Genomic DNA, 17026 nt, shown 5'->3' with positions numbered 1-17026 from the left:
AGTCTGTCCAGTCATCTGTAGTTTATACATGTTTTCTGCATTGAAAATAGTCTGTTTTTAGCCTTAAATTTAAATGTATTTGTATATATGTATTTGTATTTGTATTGTCAACTAATACATTTAAATTCGATTGATAGATAAATAGATATAAGAAATAATGATGATTTATAGATTGAAATGTACTTGAAGAGAAGGCACATGTATACTGTTCTAACATGGAGGAGGCCTGTTTGATGCTAAATATTCAGAATATCAACACTGGTAGACAGTGCACGTGTGGTTACATGGTATCTACTCCAAACTGACACACACACAACACACACCCCACACACACCCCTGACCCCCCCCTGTACAGATCATCATTAGGCAGATTTAGAGACCTCAATATAAATCCCCATAGACCAGCACAATCAATACAGCCCCCGCCCCCCCCCCCACCACACACACAACACAAACTCACACACTAGCTCCATTATCCAGATCATTACTATATCTGCTCCAGAAGGCTGTGACCTCGCCCTGTTAATGACCCCCACACACACCCCACACACACACACACACACACACACACACAACACCACACACACACCACACACACACAAAACCACACACACACACACACACACACACACACACACACACACACACACACACACACACACACACACAGCACCTCCTGCCATCACTCATACCACACAGCTCTGACCAGGTTCTTAGGAGTTCCAGTGATGAGTTACCAACACCCCACACCTCCTTCTATCTACGGTAAGCCCACCATTAGCAGAAGCTCCACTTCTTTGGTGCCGTCCAAAACATTAGACCCACCCCTAACCAACATAATGTCTAATGTGTCCTTCCAGCAGCGCTGCGATCGTTGATTTCAAGGCACCTAACCTTAACCTATCAATGACCGTTGCTTAATCAAGTTCAACATCGACAGCAGGCTGAACTGGAAGGTCAACAGCACTGCTGTTACAAGAAGGGGATGAGCAGACTCTATTTCCTGAGGAAGCTGAGATCCTTCAACGTGTGGCAGCAGGATGTTGGAGACCTTCTACCAGTCTGTTGTGGCCAGTGCTCTGTTCTCCTCCGTCATCTGCTGGGGCAGCAGCATCGGAGCCAGCGATACAAACAGACTGAACAAACTGATCAGGAAGGCTGGCTCCGTGATCGGCTGCAAACAGGACCACATTTGAAGCTGTGGTGGAGAGGAGGCGCTGAACAAAACTGTTATCTATCATGGATAACCTGACCACCCTCTCCACCTCACACTGGTCCAACAGAGGAGCAGCTTCTCAAAGAGGCTCCGACAGTTTAAATGCCGCACGGACCGCTACAGGAAATCATTCCTACCTCAGACAATAAAACTCTTCAACACGTCATCCCTGGGGGTAGATGAGACTCTGAGACCACAATATACAATAAGGGCAACCGGCACGACTGGGTCAATTTACAAAAGCTGCACATTTTGTTTTGTTTTTTTCCCATCTTGTATATACTTAAATTTTGTTCGTTACATTCTTATATTTTTATTCTTATATTTTGTTATTATAATTATAATATTTCATGTATATTGTATGTATGTATATTTTGTGTGCTGCTGTAACACTGTAATTTCCCATTTTTTTGGGATCAATAAATATCATCTATCTATCTATCTATCTATCTCTATCTATCAACTTCAAGACAGCGCTTGGACTGTTGACTTCAAGGCACCTAACCCTAACCTTAACCCAAAAGGTTAAAGGTTTTAAGCCAAACCTAACCCTAACCATTGCCTGATCCTAGTGCGTTCCAGGCAACGCTGCCTGGATTGAGATGTTGGGGGCTTAAAACACAGATAAACAACATTGCTCCACTATGGCAGTTGTAGACTAAACCTTTAATTTCTACCCTGGTTGACCAGCGTCACATCCTTGAGAATGGTAAAAAACACTTGCAGCTGCCCGGTGTTGATGGCACTTGGGACCCCATCTAACAACCCAACTTGGAGGTTGGGTTGGTCCCATGGCAGCACTAGGGCCAGGGGGCACTAGACCAAACAGTTCCGTTAACTATGGAACTACAGTCCCTAAACTCAGGAACTAAAAGACCCTTTTGCACATCACTGTTTGCTTTTCCACCACATCCGAAGAACCACTAAGATTAGCCAAATAATACACATGACTGAGTCACATGTTGCTCTTTGTATTGAGTGTTGCAAAACTCTGTTTTTTGATTGGCTGTAATGAATGACTGTAAACTAAAGTTAAAGAAATAAAAAAGGAGATGTACTGTCTTCACGGTGGACGATCTGCTGAAAGTAGCCTATTATTTATGTCTGCGTTACACAATTAGCAAATCAAGTTTTATTTACCATGTTAACTCCCTTTGTTTTCTCATTGAAGCTCCTTTCTTATTCACTACCTAGCTTTATTAACCACCACTGCTTCATATAGTGACATGTCTACATCTCATCCAAATATTAACATTAGGATCACTGGAGCAGCAGCAGCAGCGAATCACTCAAGGAGGCTATTGAGGTACTTTTAAACATATAGTGTCAACATTTGTCCTCCTTCTCTGCGTCATAGCTTAGTCACATCTGAACACACGGACGTGATACACATATTTTTTGATTTAGGATTACTTACACTTCCTGAGTATATTGTTATATTTCATGTTCATCACAAATAAACGTCCATAAATCTGTTCAGGACTTCATGGAAAAAAAAGATGTTCATATATTTCAAACAGACATCGCATTTTTTTAATTTTCTTCAGTATAAAAGTGATGCAGTGATAGTTGCTTGTACATCCAGGAGTACATTGCAAACACAAACAGCTAATAGCTAATTGGGCATATGTTTTGTCCAAATTAATTTGAAAATCGAATTTGAAAAAAATAAAACACACAGACAAAAAAAACAGGGTTCAAATTGTAGGCCACAGCTTTCTTTTTTGTAGATGGTATATATTTATAGAAGCAGAATAATGCCCATGGTGTTTATGATACAATTATTTAAAGTTTGTCAAAATCACTGTTATGTCACTAAAGAAAAATAGTGATCCTGAATGCGTAAACTGGACCTCTCTGTCTCTGTGAGTGACTGTTGCATGATCAATGCTTGCTCGCGCGCGCGCGCCACAACACACACACCACCCACACACACACACACACACACACACACACCACACACACACCACCCCACACACACACACACACACACACACACACACACACACACACACACACACACACACACACCACACACACACACACACTTTTATAGGAGATGAGGTCATTCAAACTTGTTGATTGTTTCTAAGAAGAACAGACAAACAGGTACATGTATAGAGATCAAGTATCCATCAGATCATCTCCCAGCCTTGGCCAGCGGCAGGTTGCTATGGCACTGCTAAAATGTTACCATGGTAAACAATCCCAGAGTTGTCAAGAGGAAGTATTGAGTTTCTGACTGAGGTTGCTGGATGTTGTAGACAACAACAGATTATAATTTGGTTCAGACTCCATCTGAGGTCAATGGACAGAAGTAATCAATTAAAGGCTTTAAACGTCCAAATGAGGCAGTTACAGATGTTACAAGACTTAAAGGAAATTCTACTATTTGTAGAGCTTAAACAATTAGTTAATGAAACATAGTTGAATGGCAGAAAATGTATCTACAGACTAAAATGCAAATTTGTATTTCCATCCACTTTTGTAATGCATGTATATTTGGAGTTGGTTCATAGAGATAAGCAGTAGTTGGCACTAATCCTCCAGTCAGGTGCCATTTTACCAATGCAGAAGAAGAGCGCACAACTAGTGTGCCAGTCAGACAACAAATACTGGAGAAAAATAGAGAAGACATGCTGTAAATACGACATTTCTGTTCTATGTACTAATGGGAAAAACGTTACAGTCCCCCTATTGCTCAACATAGATCTGCCGTTATTGTTTTCCTCTGCAATGGAAAGCATTAGTTACAGTTAAGTAAAATGCTTGTTGATTATTTTGCCAAGTCTGTTTCCGTTGCACTCTCTCACATTGAGCTGTTAACATTTTATGATCATAATCCAAAATCCAAAATATTGGACAAATAAAAATGTTGACATGATGGTGGCGGTAGATGAGACGTTATGGCGTCACAAACGTTGTTACAATTCATCCTGAGGGGGGCATGAATATGGGGATCACCAAAGGTAGTAGGAATCTTCCTCTTGGGATCATGAATGTCTGTACGAAATGTTGTGCCTGGTTAAGATATTTCTATCTGAACCAAAGTGGTAGACCAACAGACCCTGCATACCTAGAACCACATAGTTAGCAAGACTTAAAAAGGAAAAGTTTATTTGCAGTTCAACTTACTTTAAAATCCCCCTTTTCTCATTTGGAGAAAAACACCTCTGACATACAACATTTTTTATTTGCAAGCTTGATAAAATCAAATAAAGGGAATATCAAAGTGTTTAGCCTCTGATACCATCTGTATACTCACAGCATTGGGTGGGTGGAGGTGGGGTATGAACGTGTGCTGCGGTACAATAAATTTAGTTTCCTGACAAAATAATAAAGCCTCTAACCTGAATATAAAAGAGAGAGACAAAGATTAAATTTTTCTCCTTACGTCCTTGGGAAAAACACTCACTGCTTCAGGGAACACCTGTTAATAGTAACCGATGAAACCACATACCCCCCCCCCCCACCAATTTTTGTTTTTTTTATTTTTTTTTCATTTCTTCGGACCCCCACAACGTTGTTGAGTCTTATTCCCCAATCATAAAATAATGACCTCAGTATTTGGATCGTAGCTGTGTGGCAGTGGGCTGTACGTTAATTAAATTGCATACTTTAAATGTAAACTTTTTAGGCCTATATTATGCTGCCATCTCTTTTCACATGCTTCTGTTTTTTGCCTTTTAAAAGCCAAAAAAACTGATATGATTTTGAGTTGCAACTTTTTTAGCCTTAATTAAATTTAGGGAGAATCTTTTCGATTTTAAATTTTAGAAAAAATTTGGGAAATTCGAGAAAAGGGCCACTCCTTTGGCTCCCAGTGTTTGATTGGGTCATTTTGACCTTAAGCCCCCCTCATACCCCCAATGCCCAAAACCCCCCCCCCCCCCCAAATGTTTTCCCCTTTTGGGCGCTGTAAAACCCAATTTAAGCTCTGTAACGAGCGAAAACTGACTTGGATTGACAAAAAATTGACTGGGGGGAGTCGCGAGGGCCCCTTTGGGGGCCGGTGAGCCCCCGTCGGGCCGTCCGGGGGGCCCGCCCCCCCGGGGCCTGTCCTCTTTTGTGCTGTTAAAAACTGCAGAAAAAACCACCCGCAATCTCCCTGCGGTAGGGGAAACAGACTTTTACAGAACCGTGCTCCCTTTTTACTCTGACCGCCATTCACCTCTGCAGGGTTTCTGCGGGTTTCCCCAAACACGAAAAAACCGCCTAAACAAAAAGGTGGCTGCTTCCGCTTGCCTTTGGGCAGCTAAAATTTTGGAATGAGGGGGGGCTGCATGTAGGGGGGGGGACGCCCGCCCCCCGGACGCCACGATTCACACAATGGTTTTTTCAACTGCCCTCGGGGGTTTTGGAAAATAGGCTTAATTTCCGCACAGCGCAAGCGCCGTGTTTCCCTTCCCCCCCAACACACAACCCACACACACCACACCACCCCTCCACCGGGGTGTTTTAAATTTCCAAAACCCTTTCCCAAATTTGTGTGCGTGTGACCACCAGCTGACACGCCTTACTGTTTTTTAGTGTGTTGTGTGTGTTGTGGGGTTGAGTGAGGTCAAAGGCAACCACTTAAAAAAGGGTTTTTCTTTGCTGCGGGCTCATGGTAATCGGTTTGGGGACAGCAAAATCGACAGACAGGTGCCAGCAAAAAGTGTCAACCTGCCAGGGTAAAAAAACGCGAGAGTTGGGTGAGGGGGTTTGAGTGTGTGTGTGTGTGGTGTTTGTGGGGGGGGGGTGTTTGTAAAAGGAGAAGGGAGACACCCCTTTTTGCTCTCTTAGGGCTAACTTCTTAACGCTATTGCAGCCGCCAAAAAAAAGAAAAAGTAAAGCTGGGTTTTGTGCGAGTTAAAACCTACAGCCAGCATTGTCATTTCTATTGTGTATGAAAACCAAAAGTCTGGGAACTTCAGTAGCTGCAACATCTAGAATTTTATCAAACTGGTAGTGTCAAGAAGGTTGCCTGAATTCATGCATTCTTATTTTTTTTATAGAGTAACAAGTTAAAAAGTATAAAATCTACACAAAGATTTGATGGGAAACAGCGCTGAGGGAGATTATATTATAAAGCTAATGTTAACTTCCTTTCAGCAGGTTTAAAAAAATAAATAAAATAAAAAATCACATTTTTACCAGCACAATCTAGAAAGACTAAATTGACATAATGTCACCTTATAAAAGTTGGTGGTGGCGAAGCTGCCGGGTTACACCTATTTATCCAGCGGACACGGCACAACATTAGCTTTAACCTGGAGTCATGTTTGTATTCACCTATTGAATTGAATTGCAATATTTACTTTATTTTTAAATAACTAAATCTGGCTCTTTAGCTGCAGAATGCTAAACTTTCTTCACTTTGGTTTGTGGTACTGAGCAGGTAGCGTGGGCTTATCAAAGCTTTTATTGATAGCTGTCTACAATGGCTAGAAATGATCGATGAGAGCATTGAGAAAGAAACAAAACAGTAGCTGCAAGATAAAAAACTAAAACAGAAAATCTTTAATGCTCAGAGGAACTGCTTCTCTGGGTTTGTTACTACGAGTGACCCCTTTCACATTACTCACAGGCAAAGAATTCATTATTAATATAGAGCTGTGTTCATTAAATAAATAACTAGTGCAGCTTCAAAGGAATACTTTTACATTTTATGTAACGTTCTTCTGTTGAAGCCATTTTTCGTTATTAAATCTCCTAATTCTTCCTTCTGCCTCCTCGTCTCTTCTCTGTACTTTGGCTTCAAGTTTGGTATAAATGTCTGTAGTTTTTCCCAGTTTGGTGTAGAAGAACTAGATTCAAGGTTTTGACCTCAAAACCATCCAACACCTTTGGGATGAACTGGAACACCGACTGTGAGCCAGACCTTATCACGCATCAATCGGTGTTGTACCTCACTAAAGCTCTTTAGGCTGAATAGGAGCAAATCCCTCCGGGTGGCACGTCTGAAACTAGAAGAGTGGAGGCTGTTACAGCAGCAGATCACTGCCCATGGTTTTGGAATGACCTGTTCAACTATTACATACAGTGTAATGTTTGTCTGTCCACATACGTTTGGCCTTCTAGTGTAAATTATCTAGGATTTTAAATCTCTGCAGGGTGGTTTTTGTTTCGTTTTGTTCGTGAGATAAATTGGACTTGTTTGTGTAGACAGTAGTTTAGTTAATCTCTCTTGCAGACAACATGATTCAATTGCTTACAGCACTTTACTGAGTACTGCTATATATGTGTGTGTGTGTGTGTGTGTGTGTGTGTGTGTGTGTGTGTGTGTGTAATCTGTGTCTCTTTGTTCCGGTGGATTAGCAGATTAGCTCTACTGTCTGATGTAACTGTGACTCACCTCATTAAACTAAGTGACGAACAGGATGATAGAAGGCAATGAAATTATAATCTGAGCAGCTAGCACTACAGATAGCTAACCCTTAGACATGAAAAATGTTACCATGTGTATACAAATTTGTTACTCCTTTTATGCAAATTGAGGCCATCTGTAGAGTTACAGTAGACTAAATTCACTTTGTTTTATATAAAATTTGATTTGATTAAAAATTAAATCGCAGCTGAACTAGATCTACCTACACACCTACCTACCTACTTTAGTGCTAAGAATAACATATTACATTGCCGTGTGTGTAATCATCTTACAGTATGACGCCTATCAAAGTGCTTAGTCATGTTTCCACTGTATCTCAGCTCTTATGTAACACAGACAAGCTTCCAATCATACTATCACCCTGGATTTATTTTTTTAATGAGTCCATTACATTGGACAGAGACTCCATGTGGGGCCAAGGAGGGTCCAAACTGTTTTTGTTAAACTAAGGTAGGCCACCCTGGGCTGAAAAAGTGGTTTAATCCAAGTTTTCACTGGTCTGACTTGTTGAAAATGAATAACCTAAAAAAATAAGTAAAACTCATAATTAAATTTTTTTCTTCTTTTTCTGCATGACTGTCTGAATGTGAATTGTGTTACCTGTGAGCAGCTCCTTCAGGGTGTTGTACCAGGTGTGTATGTGTTCTGTGGAGGCATTGTGGAGATGCACCGTGTCCTCCTCTAGCCTCCTTCCTCTTCTTCTGCAGCAGAACAGAGCCACGCCAAGCACGGGTCCCCCCGACTGCTGGCCCGCAGCTCGCCGCCGCTTCACCTTCACAGCAAAAACATCCTGCAGCATAATCACACCTGGCTGAAGCATGCACGCCTCACCTGCAGGGAGAGAGGAAGAGCTAACACACAGCACGTGAACACAACACAAACTGCTCACTCTTTAGTGAAAGTGCAGACTAGTTTGAAATAATTGTGATGTCTGTAAACAACAACATTATTAGTAATAATGAAATAAACTCTGTTTTGTAGTTTAGATTTGTGTGGATAACATCTGTTTAGATGGCTGCAAAGAGGAGGTGTAATTTTGCCCAACCCTCTTGTCAGTCAGGGAAATATGAAAGCTTACTGCTACTGGTTGATCTGTGTTTACATTAAAGTGTCTAGGAAGAATATTTAATTATTTACAATACATTATTCATTCACAAAGGAAATTGGTGTCCTTTAAAGGTTGGATTTTCCTAAATTTTTTGAATTAAGGAATTAAGATCAATTTCCAAAAGATGTTTTTTCATTCCTCTTTTTAATCAACTTTAGCCTGGGTGTGTAAACTTATGCAAGCCACTGTAAGGTGAGCTAAACCAGGTATCACTGTCACTGTGTCAAGAGCCAAAGAATTAAGAGATTGTTGTAGGAACCAACATAGTAATAATTAATATAACGCATTTCATGAAACCCACGGACGCTTTGCACAAGTACAGGGGGACAAGGGAAAAGACAATAGTAGGCCGACACAAACCCGGACTAAAGGAATAACACGTCGACGCTGGAAGGGGGGCATAATTTAATCTAGGCTACTGGCGCACAACCACATTTGGCATTGTAGTTATTTTATGAAACCAGCTTCAGACACATGTCACAGCAGGGCGACAAACATCTGTGCATGGAACGCATGGAAAAACAAAATCCTTAATGACATATTAATACACTATTACCACATACAGATATTAAAATCCATCCAGATTTATTATTTATTCATCCCGATTTAAACCTCTGGCATTTTGCTTTAGTTATGGGCCACACCCGTAGTTTAAAAATGCGGTTATTATGGAACACGCTCTGTGTCATTGTTTTAATTATTAACAGGCTGTTACAAATTAAAGGAAATTGCTTGAAACAAACGTGTTGTCAAAGGACACAACACAGTACAGTATAAAATATATAGAAACAGCTTTGCACCACTCAGAGGGGACAGATCCATCAGCGTCTAGTTATATCTGATGATAGCTGATTAACTCCTTCTCTCTGTGAAATACCCTCCTGCTGTTATCAAATACCAAAAACCCAAAACCACCCACCCCGCTTCCACCCGCAGAGGCCAGCGTCCATATGTCAGGGTCACAGTGAGTGGCAGTGGTCTGTCTGTCGTTGTCGCTTCATCCTCTGCTCCTTGTGTTCATTTAATATTGTAAATAGTTAAAGTTATTATGACGTTATTTATTATTATTATTATTATTAAGTTATTTACTTTATAACTACCTTATATACAAATGTAAGTCTAATATTCACTTTATTTTAGCTCTAGTTTGGTCTACACCAACTCCTGAGTAGAATATCTTGTAAATGCTTAAAAGGGGCTCTAAGCGATGTTGGGTGACGTTACATCTCTTTGACGTTTTTCAAACAAAACAAGACTAGCTCGTCCCTTCCTCCTCCTCATCCCGTCCCCTCCCTCGCTCTTCTGTGCACTAACCCACCCACCCACCACCACCACCCACTTCACGTTGTTCATTGGCTGGAAAGCTGGAACACTGTTTGTGTATGCTTCGTGGTGCAGGTTGGCACAGTTTGTTTTTGTTGCCGTTTGTAGACCCTGGACTGTCAACAGAGACAGCGGATTTTGACAAAACACTCTTGGAGCACCTTCAATGGAACTACTTTCTTCACCAGTTAGACACTAACTTTGTCAGTATGCTGTCTGGTGCTGAGCAGCTAGTGTACAGTTGGTTTGTCAGAGCTTGTTTGATGGAAACAGCTGTCTGCTGCTGGAAATAAGGTTGATGAAAGGTGGTGGAAGATATCCAAAACCAATAAATGTGCCATTAAACCAAAACTAGGATGTTACATGTAAAAGATTCTAAAAAAGCTTGGTTTGACACAGAGAATTATCCTTTTTTATTAGGGATCAAGTTTTGTTGGCCAAGATCACAATCAGAGTCCTTATCTGATATCTGTCAATTCCAAGTTCTATGTATCAGTCAGTGCCGGCTAAAACTGAGAAGTTGCTACCTGAATGTTTTGTACACTGCTCTTTGCTAACAATAATTAGTCACTCACAAGTGTGCCAAAATGAATATTCACATTCAAAACACTCTTATCTTTATTCTATTATTATTATTATCATATATTTTCTCTCACATATGCAGTGAAATGCTTCACTTTGGAGACTGGCTGTCATAAAAAAGAGCAGCGCTCCATTAGCCGACTAAGGTGGACAAAACACAGCATAATACAGAAGGCTTTATTTTAGGCAATAACGATGTATTTAAATAAGATCGCCCCATTTTCATTATTTGTTGTTTTCATTCTCTATACACATAAATATATACGGAGTGTAAATTAAAAAAATGAAATTGGAAGAGCGACAGAGAGAGATTTTCCATCCACCCCAATAAAGATGACTGATCTGAGCTGACAGAACCCACAGAGTTGCTGCACGCACACACACAGTGTCCGTCCCAGGTAGCGTGTTGGTTAGTTCCAGATGGAGACGAGTATCCCATCGTGCCCTCACCGACAGTGTGCCAACACACACACACACACACACACACACACACACTCTCCTGGTGACCAGGCCATGTGGCTCAATGTGGGGAGTTATGGATTATACACAGATACACGCACACGCACACACGCACACATCATCATGGATGAATTATAGATTGAAATGTACTTGAAGAGAAGGCACCTGTATACTGTTCAACATGGAGGAGGCCTGTTTAATGCTAAATATTCAGAATATCTTTTACATCACCCACACTGGTAGACAGTGTGGCTGATGTGAGAGCACGTGTGGTTACATGGTATCTACTCTAAACTGTCTCACACACACACACACACACACACACACACACACACACACACACACACACACCACACCACACACACACCACACACACACACACACACACACACACACACACACACACACACACACACACACACACACACACACACACACACACACACACACACAAGTTGCTGAATTCATTTAAAATTAGGCTGGATCAACAGAAGTACGTTTCCAGGACAAACCTCACCTTCCCCTCTTTGTGTGTTGCTGTTCTCAAATTCTCTTCTCTTAAGGAAGCAACAACAAACTTGAACCCTGAAAATGGCAAGGTTTTTTTGGGGAACGATTGTAAAGATTTACAAAAAATAGGTTATGTTAAAAGGCACATTTGGGGCCGATGAGTATACTCGGCGATAGACTGGTAAAAGCAAATAACGTTTAACCATGTATCCAGCTAATTTGCATGGCTTATGTTACTGTATTGTGTGAACAGTTAACTTATTTTAATATTTGATGTGGCCTGTTTTCGTGGGGTGAAAACGTTCCACCAAAACAACTTCCTCCCAGACACTATTTTGCACCGTCCAAGACGATTGTGATTGGTTTAAAGAAATGCCAACAACCCAGAGAGTTCTTGGAATCACCTTACATCGTCCTCCCACTTGAAACTCTGTTGAAATCCGCCTGCATGTACATTATATTCTATAATTTTATATTAGTACAAAACAGTACTTTGATTTCTTGTGAATTAACTGCAAATTGGGTTGAGTGTCATTTGAAATACTATTTGATATACTACTACAGGTAAAATACCCGTCTGTCTGTCTGTCTGTCTGTCTGTCTGCCTGCCTGTCTGTCTGCCTGTCTGCCTGTCTGTCTTCCAGCTGACGGACAGAGAGACATGCTGCTGGGTGAAACAGGATGAATTCATGTGTACTAATAAACAACAACATCTGATCCATTTATATAGAAATATCTAATCAACACACACAGCATACTGACAGACTGACTGCGTGTTTGTGTGTGTGTCTGTCAGTGAGTGTGTGTGTTAATCTCCCCACACTGAGAGACTCTAATAACCCCCCACGGGCCGAACCAACTGCTCTATACTGTTGCCAACACACACACACACACACACACACACACACACACACACACACACACACACACACACACACACACACACACACACACACACACACACACACACACACACACACACACACACACACACACACACACACAACACACAACACACACACACACACACACACACACACACACACACACACACACACACACAGTGCTGGCTTAATGACATTACCTTGGATGAAATACAACAAAACAGATTGGCGTCAACCACACACACACACGCGCACACACGCACACAAACACACACGCACACACACTCTGTCTGAATGGATTTTAACTGAAAAAAAGTCAGAAATAAAACCATTCTCTGACCACAATGATATGATACCAACATTTTACCACCATAACGCCACAACGTGACTACACCAGAGACTGTATTGACATTTAAAGGGTCAGTCACACTCCTGTTTTAGTTCCTTAAGTTTCACACACTAAAACTGTGTCTGTAAATGTGTGCGTTTTAGTTGTTTTATGTTTTAGCAAGCTGGAGATGTAGTTAGCTTGATATCAAGCTTCTGCTACTTCCTGTAATCGCAGTAGAAGGAATCTCTTTCTGTCAGCTTTGTGAACAGAGCTGCAGGAGACCAACACGGCTTAGATTCTGTATGAGAGATGCTCAGAGGCCGGCACCTGCAACCCGTCCAGGCAGTAGGGGTTAAGAAAGAAAGAATAAAGACTCACGTAACGATTGCAATTCTTCTTATTCCTAAAATTTATTTTTGAATGGTGTACAGTACAACACTTAGACATTAGAGTCATCTATGCTGCGTCTGAGTGCTCCCTATGTTAACCTTAAGTGTTTCAGCATCAAGGACGTGCACCAACTCTGCAGTTAACTCTGCGGTTTTGTCTTTTAACCTTCTGTCGGCACCAGAAGTGGGAATGTGCTGCATTTTTTGAGTTGACATCTACCGGTTGTGATCACCTGTATTTGTGCAAATTAAATATTTAGCGGAGCTAATTCAATGTGTTCTCCCACACAGCTCTGGGATCAGCAGCCGCTCATGTTACTGTTACAATAATCAAGGTCAGAATGTGTCAGTATTTTTTTTGTTTATATTACAGATTTAATATTTGTTAAAAATTGAATTGTCTGAGTGTTTGAGGGATTTGACATCATATAGCTTTGTGTGTGTGTGTGTGTGTGTGTGTGTGTGTGTGGGTGTGGGTGTGTGTGTCCAGATGTCATGTTTTAGGTGGTCTCAACATGGCAAAACTTCTCCATTACAGCACCAGCTGCCTCAACATACACACAATATACCTGTCTGCCTGTCTGTCTGTCTGCCTGTCTGTCTGTCTGTCTGCTTGCCTGTCTGCCGGTCTGCCTGTCTATCTGTCTGTCTGTCTGCCTGTCTGTCTGCCTGTCTTTCTGTCTGCCTGTCTGTCTGTCTGCCTGTCTGTCTGCCTGTCTGCCTGTCTGCCTGCCTGTCTGCCTGTCTGTCTGCCTGCCTGTCTGCCTGTCTTTCTGTCTGTCTGTCTGCCTGCCTGCCTGTCTGCCTGTCTGTCTGCCTGTCTGTCTGCCTGTCTGCCTGTCTGTCTGTCTGCCTGTCTGCCTGTCTGCCTGTCTGTCTGTCTGTCTGCCTGCCTGTCTGCCTGTTTGTACAACTGTCTCGCATCAGCAAGACGACATAAGTCGTCATGTGACCATGACAGCCGTTACCATGCTGACCTGTGGGCGTCTCCGGGGTGATGGGGATCCATGTCAGCCTGGTCTGGGTGAGCAGGACGTCGTGACTCCTCTTCCCCAGTTTGAAGATCCCACGCAGCACAACACACTCACTGACACACACAAACAAAACATGTTTCTCATTTACATATTTTCATCAATTTAATACTTTAAATCCATTCTTTTAGTTTTACTTTGGTAAAGTTTTGACTGCAGGGCCAATCAGAGAGCTCTCTATGGTTCCGTGTGGAACTGAAGGAACCCTCTCACCTGTGCTCCTCTTCCTCATCCACCTGCTGCTGCTCTTCTTCTTCCTCCCGCTTCCCCTCCTCCTCCTCCTCCTCCTCCTCCTCCTCCTTCTTCTTCTTCTGCTTCTTCTTCTTCTTCTTCTTGGCGCTTCGTTTTTCTTCCCTGTTTTTCTTCGTGCTGTCTCTCTGTTCTCCTTGCAGCTCCTCCTCAGGCTCCGACATGTTCAAAGACTCAACCGACGAACAAAACAAACAAACAAACAAACAAACAAACTCTGGTATGAGTTTGTTCCTCTTCGATAAACAAAGCGGCGGCAAAACACACGGTAAGCTGATCAGCTGATAAGCTGAAGGTTATATTGTATTTCCGGGGTGTCGTCGCTATGGAGACAGGCAGCAGCTTTGTCGGTTCGGGCACACGGCACACCGGTGTTTAGGGCGTGCACGCTCCCGCAAGTACCTTCATCCAAGCGGGAGTGCGCACACATGCGGTGAGTAGCCTAAACTTAAAGTAGTTTAAACGATGTAAGGCAGTTCCGATTGATAACGTCCCAGTGTTTGCATTTAGCCAACTCAAGCAGCCTACTATAGCCTACTTCACCCTCCTGTTGTCCTAGGGTCAAATCTGACCCCTTTAAAAAAGTATCTGAAATTTGGGTTTCTTTTTAACCAAATTAGCCTACTACAAAAATCGGATTGGATTCCATACTACGCTCTTTGCAAATACAATTGATCACTTTCATTCCTGACTAAACTCATCTGTACGTTCCTCTGATCTTAACTATTAGTCAAAATAACTAATGATTTCTGCTTTTTTAACTCAAATATTAATTATAATTCTATATAAATGAGGGTTATTGACCATGAATTCCCAAACTACTGTAAAACTAGTAGTAGTAAGGTGGTGTTGGTGAAAACAAAAACAAAAAAAGTCTGAAAAAGGGACAAGAATGTCAAATTGTTGTCTGTTTTTGACCCTGGAGGACACCACAAGGGTTAAAAACAGATTTGACGTAGGCCTACTTAGGCTATACTTGTGTATTTCCATTGCACGCACGTTTTTACTAAATTATAAGTTACTTTGCATATTTTGCATCTATAAATCTATATTATAAGTAGTAATTCAGTGTAAAAGTCCTGCACTCAAAAAACCTAATTCAATTAAAAGTACAAAAGTATTAGCACCAAAATGTAGGCCTAGTTAAAGTACAAAAAGCAAAATTAGTCTACTCATTATGCAAAAGGGCCATTTTTGGAATAACATAGCCTACTGTATGTTGTATTATTAGATTATAGTTATAGATAGATTAATGTGGGCTACATAGCCTATTATTTTAATGCTGTAAAGGTGGGGCTAGTTTGGCAGCTTCTGTTCTGCTCTTTAAATCAACAAGTTACCACGTTGGATTGTTTGTTTACAATAATTTACGGGTAGAAAACTTCTGCGTAAAGTAGCCTAAAGCCTACAAACAGTTTGATTGTGCAGAGGAAACAGGGACGAGTTATTTTAAGGGTGATATGTGACTTGTGAAAAATGGGCCCAATGTTTACTTTGGTGACCATGGGGGGATAGAATTGGTCAAAATCTGTGTTCACGTTCACTTTGCCCACTGGAATCAATACACTCTGGACCTGCCGCTTCTAAAGAGGAGTGGCAGCGGCGAAACCATAGACCGTATATTATTATCATTATTATTATATTAACGGTCTATGGGCGAAACCCATGTCAAATGCAGGAAATTACTCTGCCGCTCAGTGTCAACTTTGAATTAATGGGGCACCATCCTTGAATGCAATATGCAGTTTTACTTAAAATGTATATCTAATTAACGTCCCCAACTCCAATAAAGAGGAGCACATAGCAGCTTCTCAAATGGCGCTAAATATGGAGCAAGAGCCAGGAGGTGATTAGCTTAGCTGAGCATAATGACTGGAGGTAGTAGCAGTGAAATAGCTGTCAACAGTTAGAAATACACATACCAACACCCTTATATACTGTAAAGACTTCTATAGACAGTGCACACTGTTCTACTGTAAATGGTTTTAAAATACATATGCCAACCAATCAGAAAGCAGTATGTTCTCTGGCTGTGGTATAAACACCATATTATGATTGTGTGTGCTGATGACAGATGGCTGAGTTTAAGCTGCATTAATCAGTGTTATGAGCAGCCAACAGACTGAAACACAAACCCTACCTGTCATAAACACTACTGCTAATACTACTAATACTATTAATAGCCTACTGGTAATACTGCTGCAGCTACTACAGTAGCTATATTCTGAGTGTAATTAAAAATGTCAACGTGATGTTTGTATTAATAACTTTCTCCAATAAAGAATATAAGCAGCTCAGCTTATTCAAACAGTTTTAATTTAAATGTTCTCCATATCTCTATATTTATCTAGTGTTTTGTAATTTAACCAAAAGCTTGTCTTAGAATTGTAATTGTTACCAAAACAAAATTGGCATTTTTTTTTAATTGATGTACAGGTTTGTTCTAGTACAGTTGGTGTTATTACAGTAGTTTCTGTTCTATTTTGACGAATCTTTATGCTGCAGACTGACTCTCTTTCATTAGTATTCCACTTTAACGGAAGGCTAAATGGTGGGATATGGCCACCATATTGT

The 17026-nt window shown here is 41.2% G+C and overlaps 1 protein-coding gene across 1 annotated transcript in view; it reads right to left on the bottom strand.

The window, feature by feature from the left end:
- cerkl (CERK like autophagy regulator) overlaps nt 1–14812 on the bottom strand; it is a 26035-nt gene extending 11223 nt beyond the window's left edge. The window contains exons 1-3 of the mRNA XM_032529654.1: nt 14417–14812; nt 14150–14259; nt 8187–8417 (exon numbers count right to left, since the gene is read on the bottom strand). Coding sequence (XP_032385545.1) covers nt 8187–8417; nt 14150–14259; nt 14417–14616 — 541 coding nt within the window. The 5' untranslated portion in view covers nt 14617–14812. The remainder of the gene's footprint in view (nt 1–8186; nt 8418–14149; nt 14260–14416) is intronic.
- Between the last annotated feature and the right edge of the window lie 2214 nt (nt 14813–17026).

Source organism: Etheostoma spectabile, chromosome 11 (genome assembly GCF_008692095.1).
Source record: "Etheostoma spectabile isolate EspeVRDwgs_2016 chromosome 11, UIUC_Espe_1.0, whole genome shotgun sequence".
Taxonomy (NCBI): Eukaryota; Metazoa; Chordata; class Actinopteri; order Perciformes; family Percidae; genus Etheostoma; species Etheostoma spectabile.
The sequence above is the reverse complement of the archived record's forward strand: the minus strand, read 5'-3'. Positions and strand labels throughout refer to the sequence as shown.